General features: G+C 41.6%; 1 protein-coding gene across 2 annotated transcripts in view; it reads left to right on the plus strand.

The window, feature by feature from the left end:
* Nucleotides 1–15,527, plus strand: part of mta2 (metastasis associated 1 family, member 2) — a 51,264-nt gene that overhangs the window by 30,726 nt on the left and 5,011 nt on the right. Inside the window, exons 4-16 of one of the 2 annotated variants that reach the window (XM_034224840.1) lie at nucleotides 901–1,018; nucleotides 1,951–2,014; nucleotides 2,957–3,074; nucleotides 3,176–3,278; nucleotides 4,447–4,546; nucleotides 5,194–5,382; nucleotides 7,816–7,890; nucleotides 7,984–8,042; nucleotides 8,141–8,241; nucleotides 9,123–9,262; nucleotides 9,420–9,648; nucleotides 11,684–11,773; nucleotides 11,850–11,968. In XM_034224840.1, the coding sequence (XP_034080731.1) occupies nucleotides 901–1,018; nucleotides 1,951–2,014; nucleotides 2,957–3,074; nucleotides 3,176–3,278; nucleotides 4,447–4,546; nucleotides 5,194–5,382; nucleotides 7,816–7,890; nucleotides 7,984–8,042; nucleotides 8,141–8,241; nucleotides 9,123–9,262; nucleotides 9,420–9,648; nucleotides 11,684–11,773; nucleotides 11,850–11,968 (1,505 nt within the window). The remainder of the gene's footprint in view (nucleotides 1–900; nucleotides 1,019–1,950; nucleotides 2,015–2,956; nucleotides 3,075–3,175; nucleotides 3,279–4,446; nucleotides 4,547–5,193; nucleotides 5,383–7,815; nucleotides 7,891–7,983; nucleotides 8,043–8,140; nucleotides 8,242–9,122; nucleotides 9,263–9,419; nucleotides 9,649–11,683; nucleotides 11,774–11,849; nucleotides 11,969–15,527) is intronic. The other variant, XM_034224841.1, reaches the window with a different exon arrangement.

Genomic DNA, 15,527 nt, shown 5'->3' on the forward strand with positions numbered 1-15,527 from the left:
GTCAATTTCTGACAACGTGATTCGTTCAGATGCGTCACGTGGTGTGCTAAAACACTTCCTGGTTAGCTTTCAGCTAGAAATTGAAATCTCAAAATGCCAAAAAGAACGGCGAAAAAAACGTTCACAGAGAAGACGACAACAATTGTCACTTGCACGAAGCAAGGTTATACAAAACACAAATGACCCCGAACATGAAATACCTTCACGGAGTGCGTCGATGCGCAAGCTGTCATCCAAAGAACAGGAAGGTTTAGCTAGCGCCTCACTGCTATCTTTAAAGGTCGTTTTCTCAAAATGAGTTTTTTCTCCTACTCTGAGTTCGAAATTTCAACTTCAGTAGCACGTACATACACCAAACCTTCCAGTTATATTCCTATCAATATTATGAAGGCTTTTACTGAAGGGTTTGTTCATATATCATTCATAGCCTGAATTATATAAGATGTTATACCTAGAAACATGGCGAAAATGGATATTTTAGGGCTGTTGACAGTATTTTCTGATTTATGGAGTGATAAAAAGAGATATCCAATATCCCTTCTGTAAAAGCCTTAGATACTAATATGACTACAAAATTAAACAAGAATTTTGAACCTGGCTTTATCCAAAGTTCAGATTTCGATTCCTGAAATGTGTTAAAATATGTGCATATTTAATGAGGTAATCGATCATTTGCATATTTAAACATGCTATTTCAGAAAACTTGTAATACAAAAGACAATTGCCTTATTGTAAGTAGTTAACTGGAGAAATGTATAGCTGATACCTTTAAGTTAAAAAAATTACCCTATTCACCTGGGGGGTCTCGCCTTAAGTGCAAGTAAATGGTCTGCAAAGGATAAAATCTCTCCCACACACACTTCTCAGTTTGTGACGGTGCATTATGTTTGTGTGTTGCAGGAGAGTTTGAGGAGGAGTCGAAGCAGCCGACGCCGTCTGAACAACAGAAGCACCAGCTCAAACACAGAGAACTCTTCCTGTCCCGACAGTTTGAATCTCTACCTGCTACTCACATACGGTACGTGTTCACCAACAGGAGTTACCGACAGAGCTGCAGTCAGACTGAATCCAGACACCTGCCATGCACAGTTAGAAGGAACCTACTATCTGCTCCTAACTGCAGGACATTCCCAGCTGTTATGGCAGTGTTAGGTCCTCTCTCTGCAGAGAAAACGTTCTTTTTAGAAAGTTGAGAGCATCCTGTTCAGCTCTTATTGAATAGATGTTCAAGTCATACTATAGTAACAGATAGGCACAGGTAACAAAATATAAGACTTAGTCCTCTAGGCATATAAATAGACATCCAATGACTGTCACCTCGTCTTCCTAACACCACTGTTATCTTAAACCAAAAACAGCTGTACCAACAACACATGTCCATATTATTCTCATTATTACTTAAATACTTATGATCAGGCTTTCTGTATTTATGATAGTTACATATGGATCAAATGTTATTTTGCACTATGTGCTCTGAAGTTTCCTGAATCTGCCTTTAATCAGAAAAAAAGTTGTTATAATATTGGAATGAGGAAAAACGGATATACGTTTAATAAGCAAACGATGCAGATTAACACAACAGCATTGGCCGTCTCACTAACGTTCATGAATGAAGTGTTGAGCGCCACTCCAGGGAACGGGTATTAACTCTTTTCACAAGTCCAAAACACTTCTTGCTCATTGGCTCATTCTTGTTTGTAAAGTGGCCTCTAGAAATAAATAAACCAATCATTTCATATTGAAATACTAAATGTCATGATCCAGTAAAGCCATCATGACATCATGGAAACGAGTTTTGAACCCCCTGCTGTGCGCTTATTCTTGATTGTTTGGAAACAGAAAATTGTGTCAAAATGATATCAACTTTTTTTTACTTTGAAGCTATACAGAATCTGTGTATTTGTGTCTTAGATCATTTGGTTTTCTGAATGCTCCTCTTTATCTCCACAGGGGGAAATGTAACGTCACCCTGCTGAATGAAACAGACGTGTTGGCAGGATACCTGGACAAAGAGGTACGACCCTCAATTATTTACATACACATACTTTATTTCAATGTCCTTGTCTGTTTTTGTTCTGTGGGTCTTACTATGTTTTGTGGTTTAGTCCTTAATGTTTTCGTATTGTATCACCTTTTAACTGCTGAAAATAAAAAATATTGAAAGACATAAATTGTGATAATAAATGTGTAAGTATATAAGTAAATATCTACATTTTTAAATGTCATCGTTAAGCAACACACGTTTAAACTCTGTAAAGAGTGTATTATGGCGCATTTCCACTGCAGCGCGTAGCCCGGTTTAAGCGTGCCGTGCCAAACCCGGCCCGTTTTCTTTTGCTTTTCCACTAGGGGTAGTTCCGGCTCAGGGCTACTTTTTCACCTTTTTTCTGACCCTCCAAGTAACAACATACTGATACCGGTTAGTAAAAACCATGAGTTAATGCTTTGACAAGTCTGCAGACAGACGGCAGGCGAAACACCCTTTTAAAATGCGTGTTTTCTAAATGGAGATCGGCTAAGCTAACGTTATATATGCTCCGACCGTCCACACTCACAACAACGGCCTACAGACATAAATAAACCAGCGACTGTATTCTCCATGACACAGGCAGTCTGTGGTTTGTACTTGTTTAATTTTTGTCTAGTTTCTGAACAGATATGAGGAGCTGTGAACTCTGAGTGCTAAGAGCTAACGGCTGATGTTGGTGTTGTGGTTCGCATTGAAGATGACGTCACGGCTCTGCCCACACTGCGTTACTATAGTTACTGCCCCAGCTACTAAACTGTAATGGAAACGCAGCATAAAGTGAGCCAGGCCTACCAAGGCCTAACTATACAGCACTAAGCCGTGCAGTGGAAATGCGCCATTAGACTTCATTATCAGTTCTCACAGATACAAACAGTCAATTGGAACATTTGAAAATAGCTGTAATGTGTTTCTGTGTGCTCCATCCAGGACTGTTTCTTCTACTCGTTGGTGTTCGACCCCAACCAGAAGACCCTCCTGGCGGACCAGGGCGAGATCCGAGTGGGCTCCAAGTACCAGGCAGAGATCCCCGACAAGCTGGCAGAGGGTGAGCAGCAGCTAAAGTTAGGATACCTGGGAGGAAATATGTTCAGTCGCTACATGACCTGATTCCACCTGAAACTAAAACAAAGTTCCCTCTGGTCTCAGGGGAAGCAGACACCCGCATCCAGGAGAAGCTGGAGACCAAGGTGTGGGACACCAACAACCAGCTCAAAGACCCCCAGATCGACCAGTTCCTGGTGGTGGCGAGGTAACACTCCCCATCCATCTGTCACTCAGTTGCATCTTCATCACTCAACACTGTTGCCATGCCGACGTCTGACTCTACCATCCACCGAACAGATTTCGTAGAGGGATGTGTGAATTGGCAACAAGTTTGATAATCTCCTAGGGAAATAAGAATATTGTTTGCAGAGCTTAAGATAGGATAGTTAAAGTGTATTGACTGAGTGCAGAATAATATCACTGATGAATTAAATTCAGGGGTTATGCACCATTTGTAAACAGATATTAATTGACACTATTAGAGTGCACTGATAGTACTACACTAGTCTTTAGAGGTGCAGCACAGATTTCTTTTGTTTAAAGGAAGACCTTGGTTAGTTTGGTTTTGGAGGGAATCCTCCTGCTGCCCATACATCTGCTCATGAGCCAAACACTCCCTCTAGTGTTCATTAATGGAACATTCAGCAGCATACTCATCTCCTTATGAACAGCACTAATATTTCCCTATCAGAGATGTATAACACACACATCAGTGTTGGTGAACAGAAAGAGTGTTTGGCTATGGCAAACATCCTAATTATGATTTAATGGTTCAATATTAAGGTCAGCAGTGTTTTACACGATAACTCACAGAGCCCACATTCATTTACTTATTTATTTGAATTGCCTATTTCACAGTGAACTTTCTTGAACTTTGTTTAAACTTCAACTAGGGAAAACATTTATTAAATACATCTAAATAAATAGAATAGTATATAAATTATATATATTCACATTGAAATGAATAATGTTAACATAATGAATAAAATAGATTACAAGGATGTTGTAGTGCACTGGCACAACCTGCTGAAAATCCCAACATATAAGTGCATCATTTGGTTGAATTATATTCAACCAAATCCGGCAAGTAATTGAGTGATAACGGAAGTAAAGGAAAGGCTGGGTGATGGGTTGATAACACGATTGCTTACATCTTATACACACATGAACTCCTGCTTTTTGTCGTAATGTTGTAACATTCAAGCCAACTATACAATAACAGGGGGGACTCTGGCGTCATTGGGAAATGGAATGTGGTACAATAATTGTGTTATCTCCATAATCTTGTTTTCATATTTGTAGGACATTTGAAAATAATAAAATAACATTAGATGAATCAGCAAACCTTATTAATCGGTATGATTTATTTTCAGAGCTGTGGGGACCTTTGCTCGGGCCCTTGACTGCAGCAGCTCCATCCGGCAGCCCAGCCTCCACATGAGCGCCGCGGCAGCCTCCAGAGACATCACACTGGTGAGGACACTCACTCCACTATGATCCATTAGGCCAACACGAGTCATTCATATGTTTTTGTTTACTGTTTGTGAAGATTTTACATTTGATATTAGAATGAATGAATTCAGATGGCAGGAATCTTGTATAATTTGTTGTCAGTACCCAACAGTGGTGTTGCTTTTACTGTGTTAATGTTCATAGCAAGGTTCCCATATCAACCAGCATTTCAAAAGCCCTACACTCGTACTTAGTATGCTACATAACATTTTCTTATTTGTACAATTGTATTGGAAGTACAATATTAACAAGTCACATCCTGAATTATTAGCTACTCTTTTACCGAGGGCTCAGCAGCACAACAAAATTAAATATACTACGTTATAACTATTGTTATATAACTTCAGTCTTCAGCGAGAAATACAGGTGATACAAGAAAACACTTTCCATCTCCTTACATCCTGTAGCCTACAATGTGAAATGTTTATTCCTGGTGCTTCTTTATCGGCACCATTTTTCAGCTAAAAGTTCCTAATTCCTAAAATAGAGGGATATGGGTTCAATTGTTTATTACCTTCCTAGAAAACTAGTCTTGGGTGCAATGGCATGAAGCCTGATGTCTGTGGTGATACCTCTCTAATGCTCCACCCCTGTCTCTCCGCCCTCAGTTCCACGCCATGGACACGCTGCAGAAGAACAGCTACGACCTGGCCAAAGCCATGTCCACGCTGGTCCCTCAGGGGGGGCCGGTGCTGTGCCGCGACGAGATGGAGGAGTGGAGCGCCTCCGAGGCCATGCTGTTCGAGGAGGCTCTTGAGAAATACGGCAAAGACTTCAACGATATCCGCCAGGACTTTGTAAGCTCTCTTTGTTCTCTTACAGTATATTATGTAACAGTGGACATTTTTAAACCACTTATTTTTGGATTAGCTTTTCATTAGCAACATCCCCTTTGGTCCTTTAATCTTTATTATTTATTTATAGCAACAACATTTCTTGTTCTCTGTTTTCATTTGTGATGTGTGCCATGTTGTGAAAGCACTTTGAGCTACACCAGGGCTGAAGTCCAATAGTCCATTTAGCTTAGGAACCTTCCTAACGGAGTGAAATGACCCGGAAGTCCCTCAGTGGCAGCCATGATTAGAGCCGTTTGAATTCTCTAGATCAGGGGTCCATTTTTTTGTATCAATTTATTTATTATTAGTATTAATAATAACGTGTGCATAGACATTTTTCAGGGGCGGACTGGGCATCTGTATAATTTCCCCGCAGCGAGGCTCCCCCTTTGACAATCCACTAGCGCAGTGTTTCTCAAACTTTTTCATACCAAGGACACTTCACCAATAAAAAAACACTCACGGACCACCCAACTCCACAAATATCCAAAAACAATAGGCCTGTTTACCACTCCAACAGTACATAACAGCCTAATAATGACAGCTTAACCTTCTCTATATCGCCTCGTTCACACAATAAATCAACAATACAAATACAACTTCAGATTATATAAGCATTTAGTTCAAATGCGATTTAAAATGCTCACAGGTTTTACACCTCTTTTGAAATGTAGACTACATTTATTACGGAGTTTATGTCCAACAGACTCTCAGATCGTTGGCTACTGAGAGATATGCAAAATACACCGCATGTAGTATGTACGACACAAACCTCCGCTGTGGATTTTCAAAACAAAATACAGTAAAACTATGTTCGCAGGCCCAAGTTTAACTCTCTGAGGTCTAAGCCATTTTCACATGTTAGGCTCGCCTGGGCTTTTTTTGTAAAAATGCTATTAAAACATGAACCTTGGTGACCATTGGGCTGGCCTGCATGGTCTGCCTACAAAACAAAAATAAAAAAACGTTTACGCAGCCCCAACAACAGCCTCTGATCATCAACAGACTTCATGCAATGCTTCATTGGATGCATTAGATAATAATCTCTATCTCACTCCTAAAACATCTAAATCTACTTTCAGTAAGGATAAATGTTCATAAAATACATCCATTGTTTGTTCTATATATGCTTCTTGAAATCTTAAAAAACACAGTTTTTCTAGAACAGATTACAAATCGCCTGAAAATTGTACAAACAAGTGGCAACATGTTTGACGAAGGTGTGGGCTGGGCTATATCATGCAATTGAAAGTGAAACTTAAACTCGCTCCATTGCGGAGATATTCCCGCGAGAGTGCGGAAAACTTAAATTAATTCACTAGCCCCCCCCCCCCCCCGTTAACAGGGGGTCGCCAGTCTCTGGCACTGTTATTTTGGGGGTCGCGGGCTGTACATTTTGGGAACCCCTGCTCTAGATGAAAGGAAAGGAGGTTTCAAACTTCCTTTATAACCTCCTTTAGCTTAGGAACCACTGGACCTCCCTAACCGAGAGGAGAAAATGCTGCCCCACAATGCATTGCGGCCGCAGCATTTGCGTCACACAACAGTCGGCCGTTCACGGAAACAACCGATTGTGACGGATACATGATATCATGAAAGTTACGGTGCTTATTAAGCATTTTAAAACGTATGTGGTAAGTTACCAAAGTGCTTTGTTCTGAACGTTCATCAGTATTATAATCAAAGAGAGAAATATGAACGTTAGTTTTTACTGAAATGATCAAATAAAGTCAACATCTCACAGTCTTTACTGAGCTGTGTGGTTTGTTCAACTTTTAAAAGATGTTTGAATGGTGATAAACACAGTGATAGATCATTTGTATTAATGTGGACCGGAGGGAGAGGGTGACGAGCAGAAGTTTCACTTTCCTTTTTTATTTCAATTCCAACTTTGGTCCTGAAGAATATGTTTCTCTGTTGTCCACGTTCATAAAGCATAAAGCAACAGCGTCAGAGCACGGTGCAGAGTCTCTGGATGAGTTTACAGTAGTCCCTCGTTCTTATTGAACATCCATGTTGTAGTCCGCTGTATAGAAAACTGTAGTTTCCATAGTTTCCCCACAGCAGCAGACGCACATTTATGACGTCCGCTGGCGCATCATAAACACGTCGGATAGTGAAAGTGCAGTCGGATTCTCTAAAGTACCGCAGTCTCTTCTCCTAAGTCCTTTTGAATTCTCCTATCCACTATCCCTTAACCCTGTGACCTTTCACTCAGAGGTCAAGGAATAGACGTTAGGAGCTGATTCTTGGATTATCCGACTGCAACCCTGGTGTTTGAAAAGTGCTATACACATAATTAATTAATTAATACATTAATTACAAGTATTGTGTACCTATTTATGTGGAACCCTATATGAAATGTAACCATCCTGTTTTTGTCCTCTCCCTCAGCTTCCCTGGAAGTCTCTAGCCAGTGTGGTCCAGTTCTACTACATGTGGAAGACTACCGACCGCTACATCCAACAGGTAGGTCTACAGTAAGCCACACAGTATCAAAAGGCACTGTTTGTAAAAAAGCAGTCAAACCAAAAACAAACACATTTTCTTTTTGATTTTCAGAAACGACTAAAGGCAGCAGAGGCAGACAGCAAGCTGAAGCAGGTGTACATCCCCACCTAGTGAGTGTCCCTGAAACTGCTACACTGAGGACTTACTTGAAGTTAGAACTGCTGTGAGAATAACTCCCTTTCCTCTCTGTGCTCTCCCCCCTCACCAGCACCAAGCCCAACCCAAACCAGATCATGGCCCCCGGCAGCAAGCCCGGCATGAACGGGGCCCCTGGCTTCCAGAAAGGACTCAGCTGTGAGAGCTGCCACAGTAAGTACACACTGAGGGGGGGTTTATGGGGACAGTTCCCATGAGTTTTAAGAGGAACAATTACACCAGAATGTATTGTTTGTATCATAGCACTGGTCAGAAAATCTAAGCTAATATAATACCTGGGTTTCAGGACTGATATCAAAACTATAGCTTGAAATGATCCGGTTAAATATCATCTGCATTAACAGGCCTGAAAACAATTGACAAAGAAGGCTTTATAAATAAGGACATCATCAAGGCATTCATATTTACTGACTTTTGATTGAGAAATGTTAGCCTGTATAACCGTGGAGCGCTGTCAGGGCTGAAGAGCCATTTGTGGCGGTGACGCTGACGGCTGGTTTTGAAGGATATGCAACCGCTGCTCATAAACTCTCTCAGGCCAGAATTGCCACAACAGGAAAGTCAGTAACGGTCACCAAGGCGCATCATATCCACTGTAGTATAGCTAAACTATGTGACCATGTATGAGAGACCATAAACAAATGATAATCATAAATGACCGCCTGTTAGCAAAACGTTTTAACCAAACCAGCCACATTTAACATTACAGTAAGTTCCTGGTTTTAAACATGGCCATTTCTGTGGAAAAAGACAAATAACAATTTGAATAAAAAGGATAAGATGAGGAATTAAATTCCTTTCTTTCGTCTGTATTGACAAAGCCTGTGTGCTTTTATGGCCCAAACAGCGACCCTGCAGACTCTTGTCTCATTCAAGACTCCATCTTTAAACCAATATACTCTCAAAAGATGTAAAAGCAAATGTAGAAATCAAACCCTGGGAGCCTGCTATCTTTGACTTTTGGTTCTTTTATAAAGTAGTAGCAGCAGCCCGTTTAGACGCCCTCTCCTAACGTTGGTCCTCCCTCCCACCAGCGGCCCAGTCTCCTCAGTGGTATGCCTGGGGGCCTCCCAACATGCAGTGCAGACTGTGCGCCTCCTGCTGGATCTACTGGAAGAAGTACGGAGGCCTGAAGACCCCTACACAGCTAGAGGGCGCTGCTAGAACTGGCTCTGTGAGTACCATTCAACATTTCAGTCAACAGCAGAGAAGATGTCAATCAAACTGTTACAATGTTAGTGCAGTTATGAGGAAGACATGGCTGTTGACACATTGTCTTCAAGAATGGACCTCTTGAGTTGCGTCCTTATGGTTTGCTCCCTCCCGTCCAGGAGACCGGCCCCCGTGGTCACATGACCCGCCAGGAGGTGCAGGGCTTATCGCCGTTTACTCGCAACGAGGGGCGGGCCAAGCTGCTGGCCAAGAACCGGCAGACGTTCATCCTGCAGACCACCAAGCTGACCCGCATCGCCCGGCGGGTGTGCGAGGACATCCTGCAGCCGCGGAGGGCCGCACGCAGACCCTACGCCTCCATCAACGCCAACGCCGTCAAGGCTGAGTGTACGTAAACACACACACACACGTTATCAATGACGTTAAACATTATTTATGTGCGAACATCAGAGGTGGTGGAAGTACTCAGATCTTGTACTTGAGTAAAAGTAGAAGTACTCAGATCTTGTACTTGAGTAAAAGTAGAAGTACTCAGATCTTGTACTTGAGTAAAAGTAGAAGTACTCAGATCTTGTACTTGAGTAAAAGTAGAAGTACTCAGATCATGTGCTTGAGTAAAAGTAGAAGTACTCAGATCTTGTACTTGAGTAAAAGTAGAAGTACTCAGATCTTGTACTTGAGTAAAAGTAGAAGTACTCAGATCTTGTACTTGAGTAAAAGTAGAAGTACTCAGATCTTGTGCTTAAGTAAAAGTAGAAGTACTCAGGTCTTGTACTTGAGTAAAAGTAGAAGTACTCAGGTCTTGTAATTGAGTAAAAGTAGAAGTAATCAGGTCTTGTACTTGAGTAAAAGTATTAGTACTCAGATCTTGTGCTTAAGTAAAAGTAGAAGTACTCAGGTCTTGTACTTGAGTAAAGTAGAAGTACTCAGGTCTTGTACTTGAGTAAAGTAGAAGTACTCAGGTCTTGTACTTGAGTAAAAGTAGAAGTACTCAGGTCTTGTAATTGAGTAAAAGTAGAAGTACTCAGGTCTTGTACTTGAGTAAAAGTAGAAGTACTCGGATCTTGTTCTTGAGTAAAAGTAGAAGTACTCAGATCTTGTACTTGAGTAACAGTAGAAAGTACTCAAGATCTTGTACTTGAGTAACAGTAGAAGTACTCAGATCTTGTACTTGAGTAAAAGTAGAAGTACTCAGATCTTGTACTTGAGTAAAAGTAGAAGTACTCAGATCTTGTACTTGAGTAAAAGTAGAAGTACTCAGGTCTTGTACTTGAGTAACAGTAGAAGTACTCAGATCTTGTTCTTGAGTAAAAGTAGAAGTACTCGGATCTTGTTCTTGAGTAAAAGTAGAAGTACTCAGATCTTGTACTTGAGTAGAAGTACTCAGATCTTGTTCTTGAGTAAAAGTAGAAGTACTCAGATCTTGTTCTTGAGTAAAAGTAGAAGTACTCAGATCTTGTACTTGAGTAAAAGTAGAAGTACTCAGGTCTTGTACTTGAGTAAAAGTAGAAGTACTCGGATCTTGTTCTTGAGTAAAAGTAGAAGTACTCAGATCTTGTACTTGAGTAGAAGTACTCAGATCTTGTACTTGAGTAGAAGTACTCAGATCTTGTACTTGAGTAAAAGTAGAAGTACTCAGATCTTGTACTTGAGTAGAAGTACTCAGATCTTGTACTTGAGTAAAAGTAGAAGTACTCAGGTCTTGTACTTGAGTAAAAGTAGAAGTACTCAGATCTTGTACTTGAGTAAAAGTACCAGAGTGTAGGAATACTCTGTCACAGTAAAAGTCCTGAATTCAAAATGTTCCTCAAGTAAAAGTAGAAAAGTATTATCATCAAAATATAGTGAAAGTAGCGACAGTAAAAGTAGTCATTGTGCAGATTGGTCCATTTCAGAATAATATATATGATATGTTTTATAATGATTGATCATGAAAGTGTTCTCAAAGCCGGTAAAGGTGCAGCTAGTTTGAATGACTTTGTATTCTGCAGGGTAGCTTGTGGATTTACTCCAGGTGGAACTGAAGTCTGATTCAACACTAGATTAGATTTCACATCATTCATCCAAAGTAGCTCAAGATATTAAATAAACATTATTCACTTTTAAATTGTAGTGGGGTAGAAGTAGCAACAAATTGAAATACTCAAGTAAAGTACAAGTCCCTCAAAATGTTACTATGGTCCAGTACTTGAGTAAATGTACTTAGTTACTTTACACCTCTGGCTACCATCATAAATGTATTATACAATATGTCCTGTAAACTTTTTGGAGCTAATAAAAAGATAACATTAAGTTTGTACAGTTAGTATCACAAAATATGTATTTATGTTGTGGTATTCCTTCTCTGCTAACTATGTCAATTAGCAGAGTTTAATCTAAACCACATTGCACATGTGTTAAAATGAATGATGTGTGTGTTCAGGTATAACCAGGCTGCCCAAAGCCACGAAGACCCCCGTAAAGACGAAGGTGATCCCTCGACCGTCCCTGGCCAACATCGTGAAGGATTTAGGTAAGAGCGGGTCCTGTGGTCTGATCCCCCCCCCCACCACCACCACGGGTTGTTAAGTGTTCTTGTTTCCCCGCAGCCATCACAGCTCCTCTGAAACTGAAGGCGTCCAGAGGCCCCCCCACCCCCATCAACAGGAACCAGGCCAGCACGCCCCGCGTGGGACAAAGCCTGCTGGGAAAGAGAGGCTTTGAAAGCGTAAGTGTAACGCACAAATAAACACACCATACACCGTGTGTTTTACACTCACCTGTAGTGGCTTTGCTTTTGTCTCAAACCCACCTCCTTTCACGAATTCAATCAACTTGTTATGGAACTTTCTGTTATACTACAAAAACATTTTCCAGCGGTTTACTGAAGGAGGGGGTCGATTGGATGCCTCTGGTTTGCACAAAGTAGCCTAGACCAGGGGTTCTCAAACTTTTTGTTTATGCGGACCACTATTTATTATCAAGGGTTTTCGCGGACCACCTCATATGCAAACCATACAAATAAGTACATATATAAACGTAGTGTTAAAACGCCGATATTTTTTTATAGTTAATTATAGACAATCAAAAGTCAATTGAAGCATATCTGATACTTTTGTAACCGGTGTCTGTCTGCGTTGTGTATGTTTCTCAAAGAGGACGGCGGACGGTATTTGAATTAGGTCATCCCAAACAATGCCACAAGTGCGCACGCACGCACGTGCACAAAACGGGCAGACAGGTCTACAAAAAACTACCGGTATGCTTTAGTTACTGTGCTGCAAAAAGCAGACGGCGCTGCGCTCAACACACACAGACTCAAAACCATGGACACACAGGCATATAAGTAACATAAACAATGTATAGGCCTAAGTTGCATAAATGCTTGAGCTACATTATTGCTACTAAGCAGACAGCGCTGTTTCTCTCTCTCTATCTCCACTTTCAAAATAAATCTCAAAACAAACTCCCAAATTCCCAAAGTTGTCCTGAAATTAACTTATTAAACGAAACGAAAAATATAGCCTACTCAGGGGTGGATCTAGAAAAATATTCATGGGGGTGGCAGGAGATTTTGAGGGGTGGCATCCCCTGGCAGAAGTGTATGCTGATTTAGTCGCAGTCATATCCATCCATCCATCTTCTCCCGCTTATCCGTGGTCGGGTCGCGGGGGTAGCAGTTCCAGCAGAGAGCCCCAAACTTTCTTTTCCCTGGCGACATCAACCAGCTCTGACTGGGGGATCCCAAGGCGCTCCCAGGCCAGCGAAGAGATATAATCCCTCCACCTGGTCCTAGGTCTACCCCTTGGTCTCTTCCCAGCTGGACGTGCCTGGAACACCTCCCTAGGGAGGCGCCCAGGTGGCATCCTAACTAGGTGCCCGAACCACCTCAACTGGCTCCTTTCGACGCGAAGGAGGAGCGGCTCAACTCCGAGTCCCTCCCTGATGACCGAACTTCTCACCTTATCCCTAAGGGAGACACCAGCCACCCTGCGGAGAAAACCCATCTCGGCCGCTTGTATCCGCGATCTCGTTCTTTCGGTCATGACCCATCCTTCATGACCATAGGTGAGGGTAGGAACGAAAATGGCCCGGAAGACCGAGAGCTTTGCCTTCTGGCTCAGCTCCCTTTTCGTCACAACGGTGCGGTAAAGCGACTGCAGTACCGCTCCCGCAGTCATATCAATCAATGTTAACTTGGAGAGCCAAAATATTGATATTTTAACTGAATAACATTAGGTGACATTATTGTGGCACATCAGTAAAGCCTTAAATAGAAATATCTAAGATGGCAGACATAATTTAATGCATTTTAACTAGGGATGCACGATATTGTTTTTTTGAAACCGATACCGATAACTTCCTGCTTCTCAAGACCGATACAGATACCGATAACCGATAATAATATAATATATATATATTAGGGCTGTCAAGTTAACACGTTAACGCAAAAAATAATTAACGCCACTAATTATTTTAACGCGATTAACGCATGTGTATTTTTTTTCCTCGGCCGCCCCGTAGTTTCAGAGCGCATCGAGTTTAAAATACCATCTACAAGCTGATGTTGACAGCCCCGCTCCTGTCGCCTGCTTGTTGCAGACCACACTTCCACGCTCACCGGCAGGCACCGACTGGCATGTTGGAGGACCGGGAGGGTGTGTGTATGTGTGGCCCGAGCGAGCGAGAGAGAGACCTTACGTGCATTGTTGTTGTTAGCATCTGGTGCTAGCTAGCTGCGCTAACGGATATGGAGCTGTTTAAATGAAAACAGAGGAGCGACATTTCGCCACAACTGCGCCGAGCACTTGACTTTATGCAGGAAGCCAGACAGTGGGACATTGTACGAAAAGTCAGCACACTCAGCACGGATAGTGCGCAACATGATTGCAGCGTCCAGACAGCTCCCGTTCGAGCATATGCCTTGAGTTGCACATAGCTCCAACGATCCATCACACACACACACACACACACACACACACACACACACACACACACACACACACACACACACACACACACACACACACACACACACACACACACACACACACACACACACACACACACACACACACACACACACACACACACACAAGTTGTATTGTATTATTGTATGAGAGAGGTTCCAGGTTGAATTGAGGCGAATATTTGTAATGTTCAGAGGTTGTTGTGTTTAATATTCATGAGAATATTTGTCATTGTTCAAATGATAATAAACATTAGCATAAAGCATATTTGTCCACTCATATGTTGATAACAGTATTAAAAACTTGAAAAATATTCCTCTAAGGTACATTTAGAACAGATCAAAAATGTGCGATTAATTTGCGATTAATCGCGATTAACTATTTTAATGGACTGACAGCCCTAATATATATATATTAAATGTACCTGTAGTTTTTGCACACCTGGTGGTAAAAAAAGACTAGTAGTGAGCAAATGACATGAGCATTACTACTATGAACAAAACTAACCCTGGGGTCGTCTCTGGCAAACTTCTTGCCTTTTCCAAAAGCCTCGTCGATAGGTAAAAGCCCCGGTGCCTTTGCAGCTGGCTTTGGATTCGCCGCTAGTTTAGCATCGCAGGCGTCTTCGTACGCTTTTAACACGCCATCGTAGCGATGGCGATGTTTCAGGTGACTAATCAGATTGGAAGTATTATAGCTCGTTGCCTTTTTCTCTCCTCGTGGAACTTCTTCATTGCATTTGTTAATACAAATAGCAAGCGAACTATCTAACTCTGAAACTTTGAAATAGTCCCATACTACCGGCGACATGTTTGTTTACTGTCCTGGCTTCACGGCCGCACACCATTTATGTCACAGCCAGGCATGAATTAGGGAGCGCTGGATTTGTGAAGAACTCCCCTCTTCCTAAACCACTAATACCACAGTACTGGCAAAGCGGGAGGAGCCCAGTGAAAAACACGCGCCCCTCATCCCAATCCACCCACACCGCAGTATTTTTTTCTTTTTTTTTACCCAAAAAATAAATTGTATATTATCGGGGCTATTAATACCTTTATCGGGATGCCGTCATAATTCCTATTATCGGCCCGATAATTATCGTGCACCACTAATTTTAACTGGACAATAACTGAATGAGTTTGTTTCACTCTTAGACCAGGGGTACCAAATGTATGCAGACTGCTGCAATAAGTACATTAATTAACTGTCTCATAGATGTTTGTCTGAATTAATATGATACTATTAACAATCATATTATTCCTATCAGCTGTCAATCACTGTTATGATGCAGCGATTACCATTCTGTTCAGCAAAACG

The sequence above is a fragment of the Gymnodraco acuticeps genome, unplaced genomic scaffold (genome assembly GCF_902827175.1).
Source record: "Gymnodraco acuticeps unplaced genomic scaffold, fGymAcu1.1, whole genome shotgun sequence".
NCBI classification, from domain to species: Eukaryota; Metazoa; Chordata; class Actinopteri; order Perciformes; family Bathydraconidae; genus Gymnodraco; species Gymnodraco acuticeps.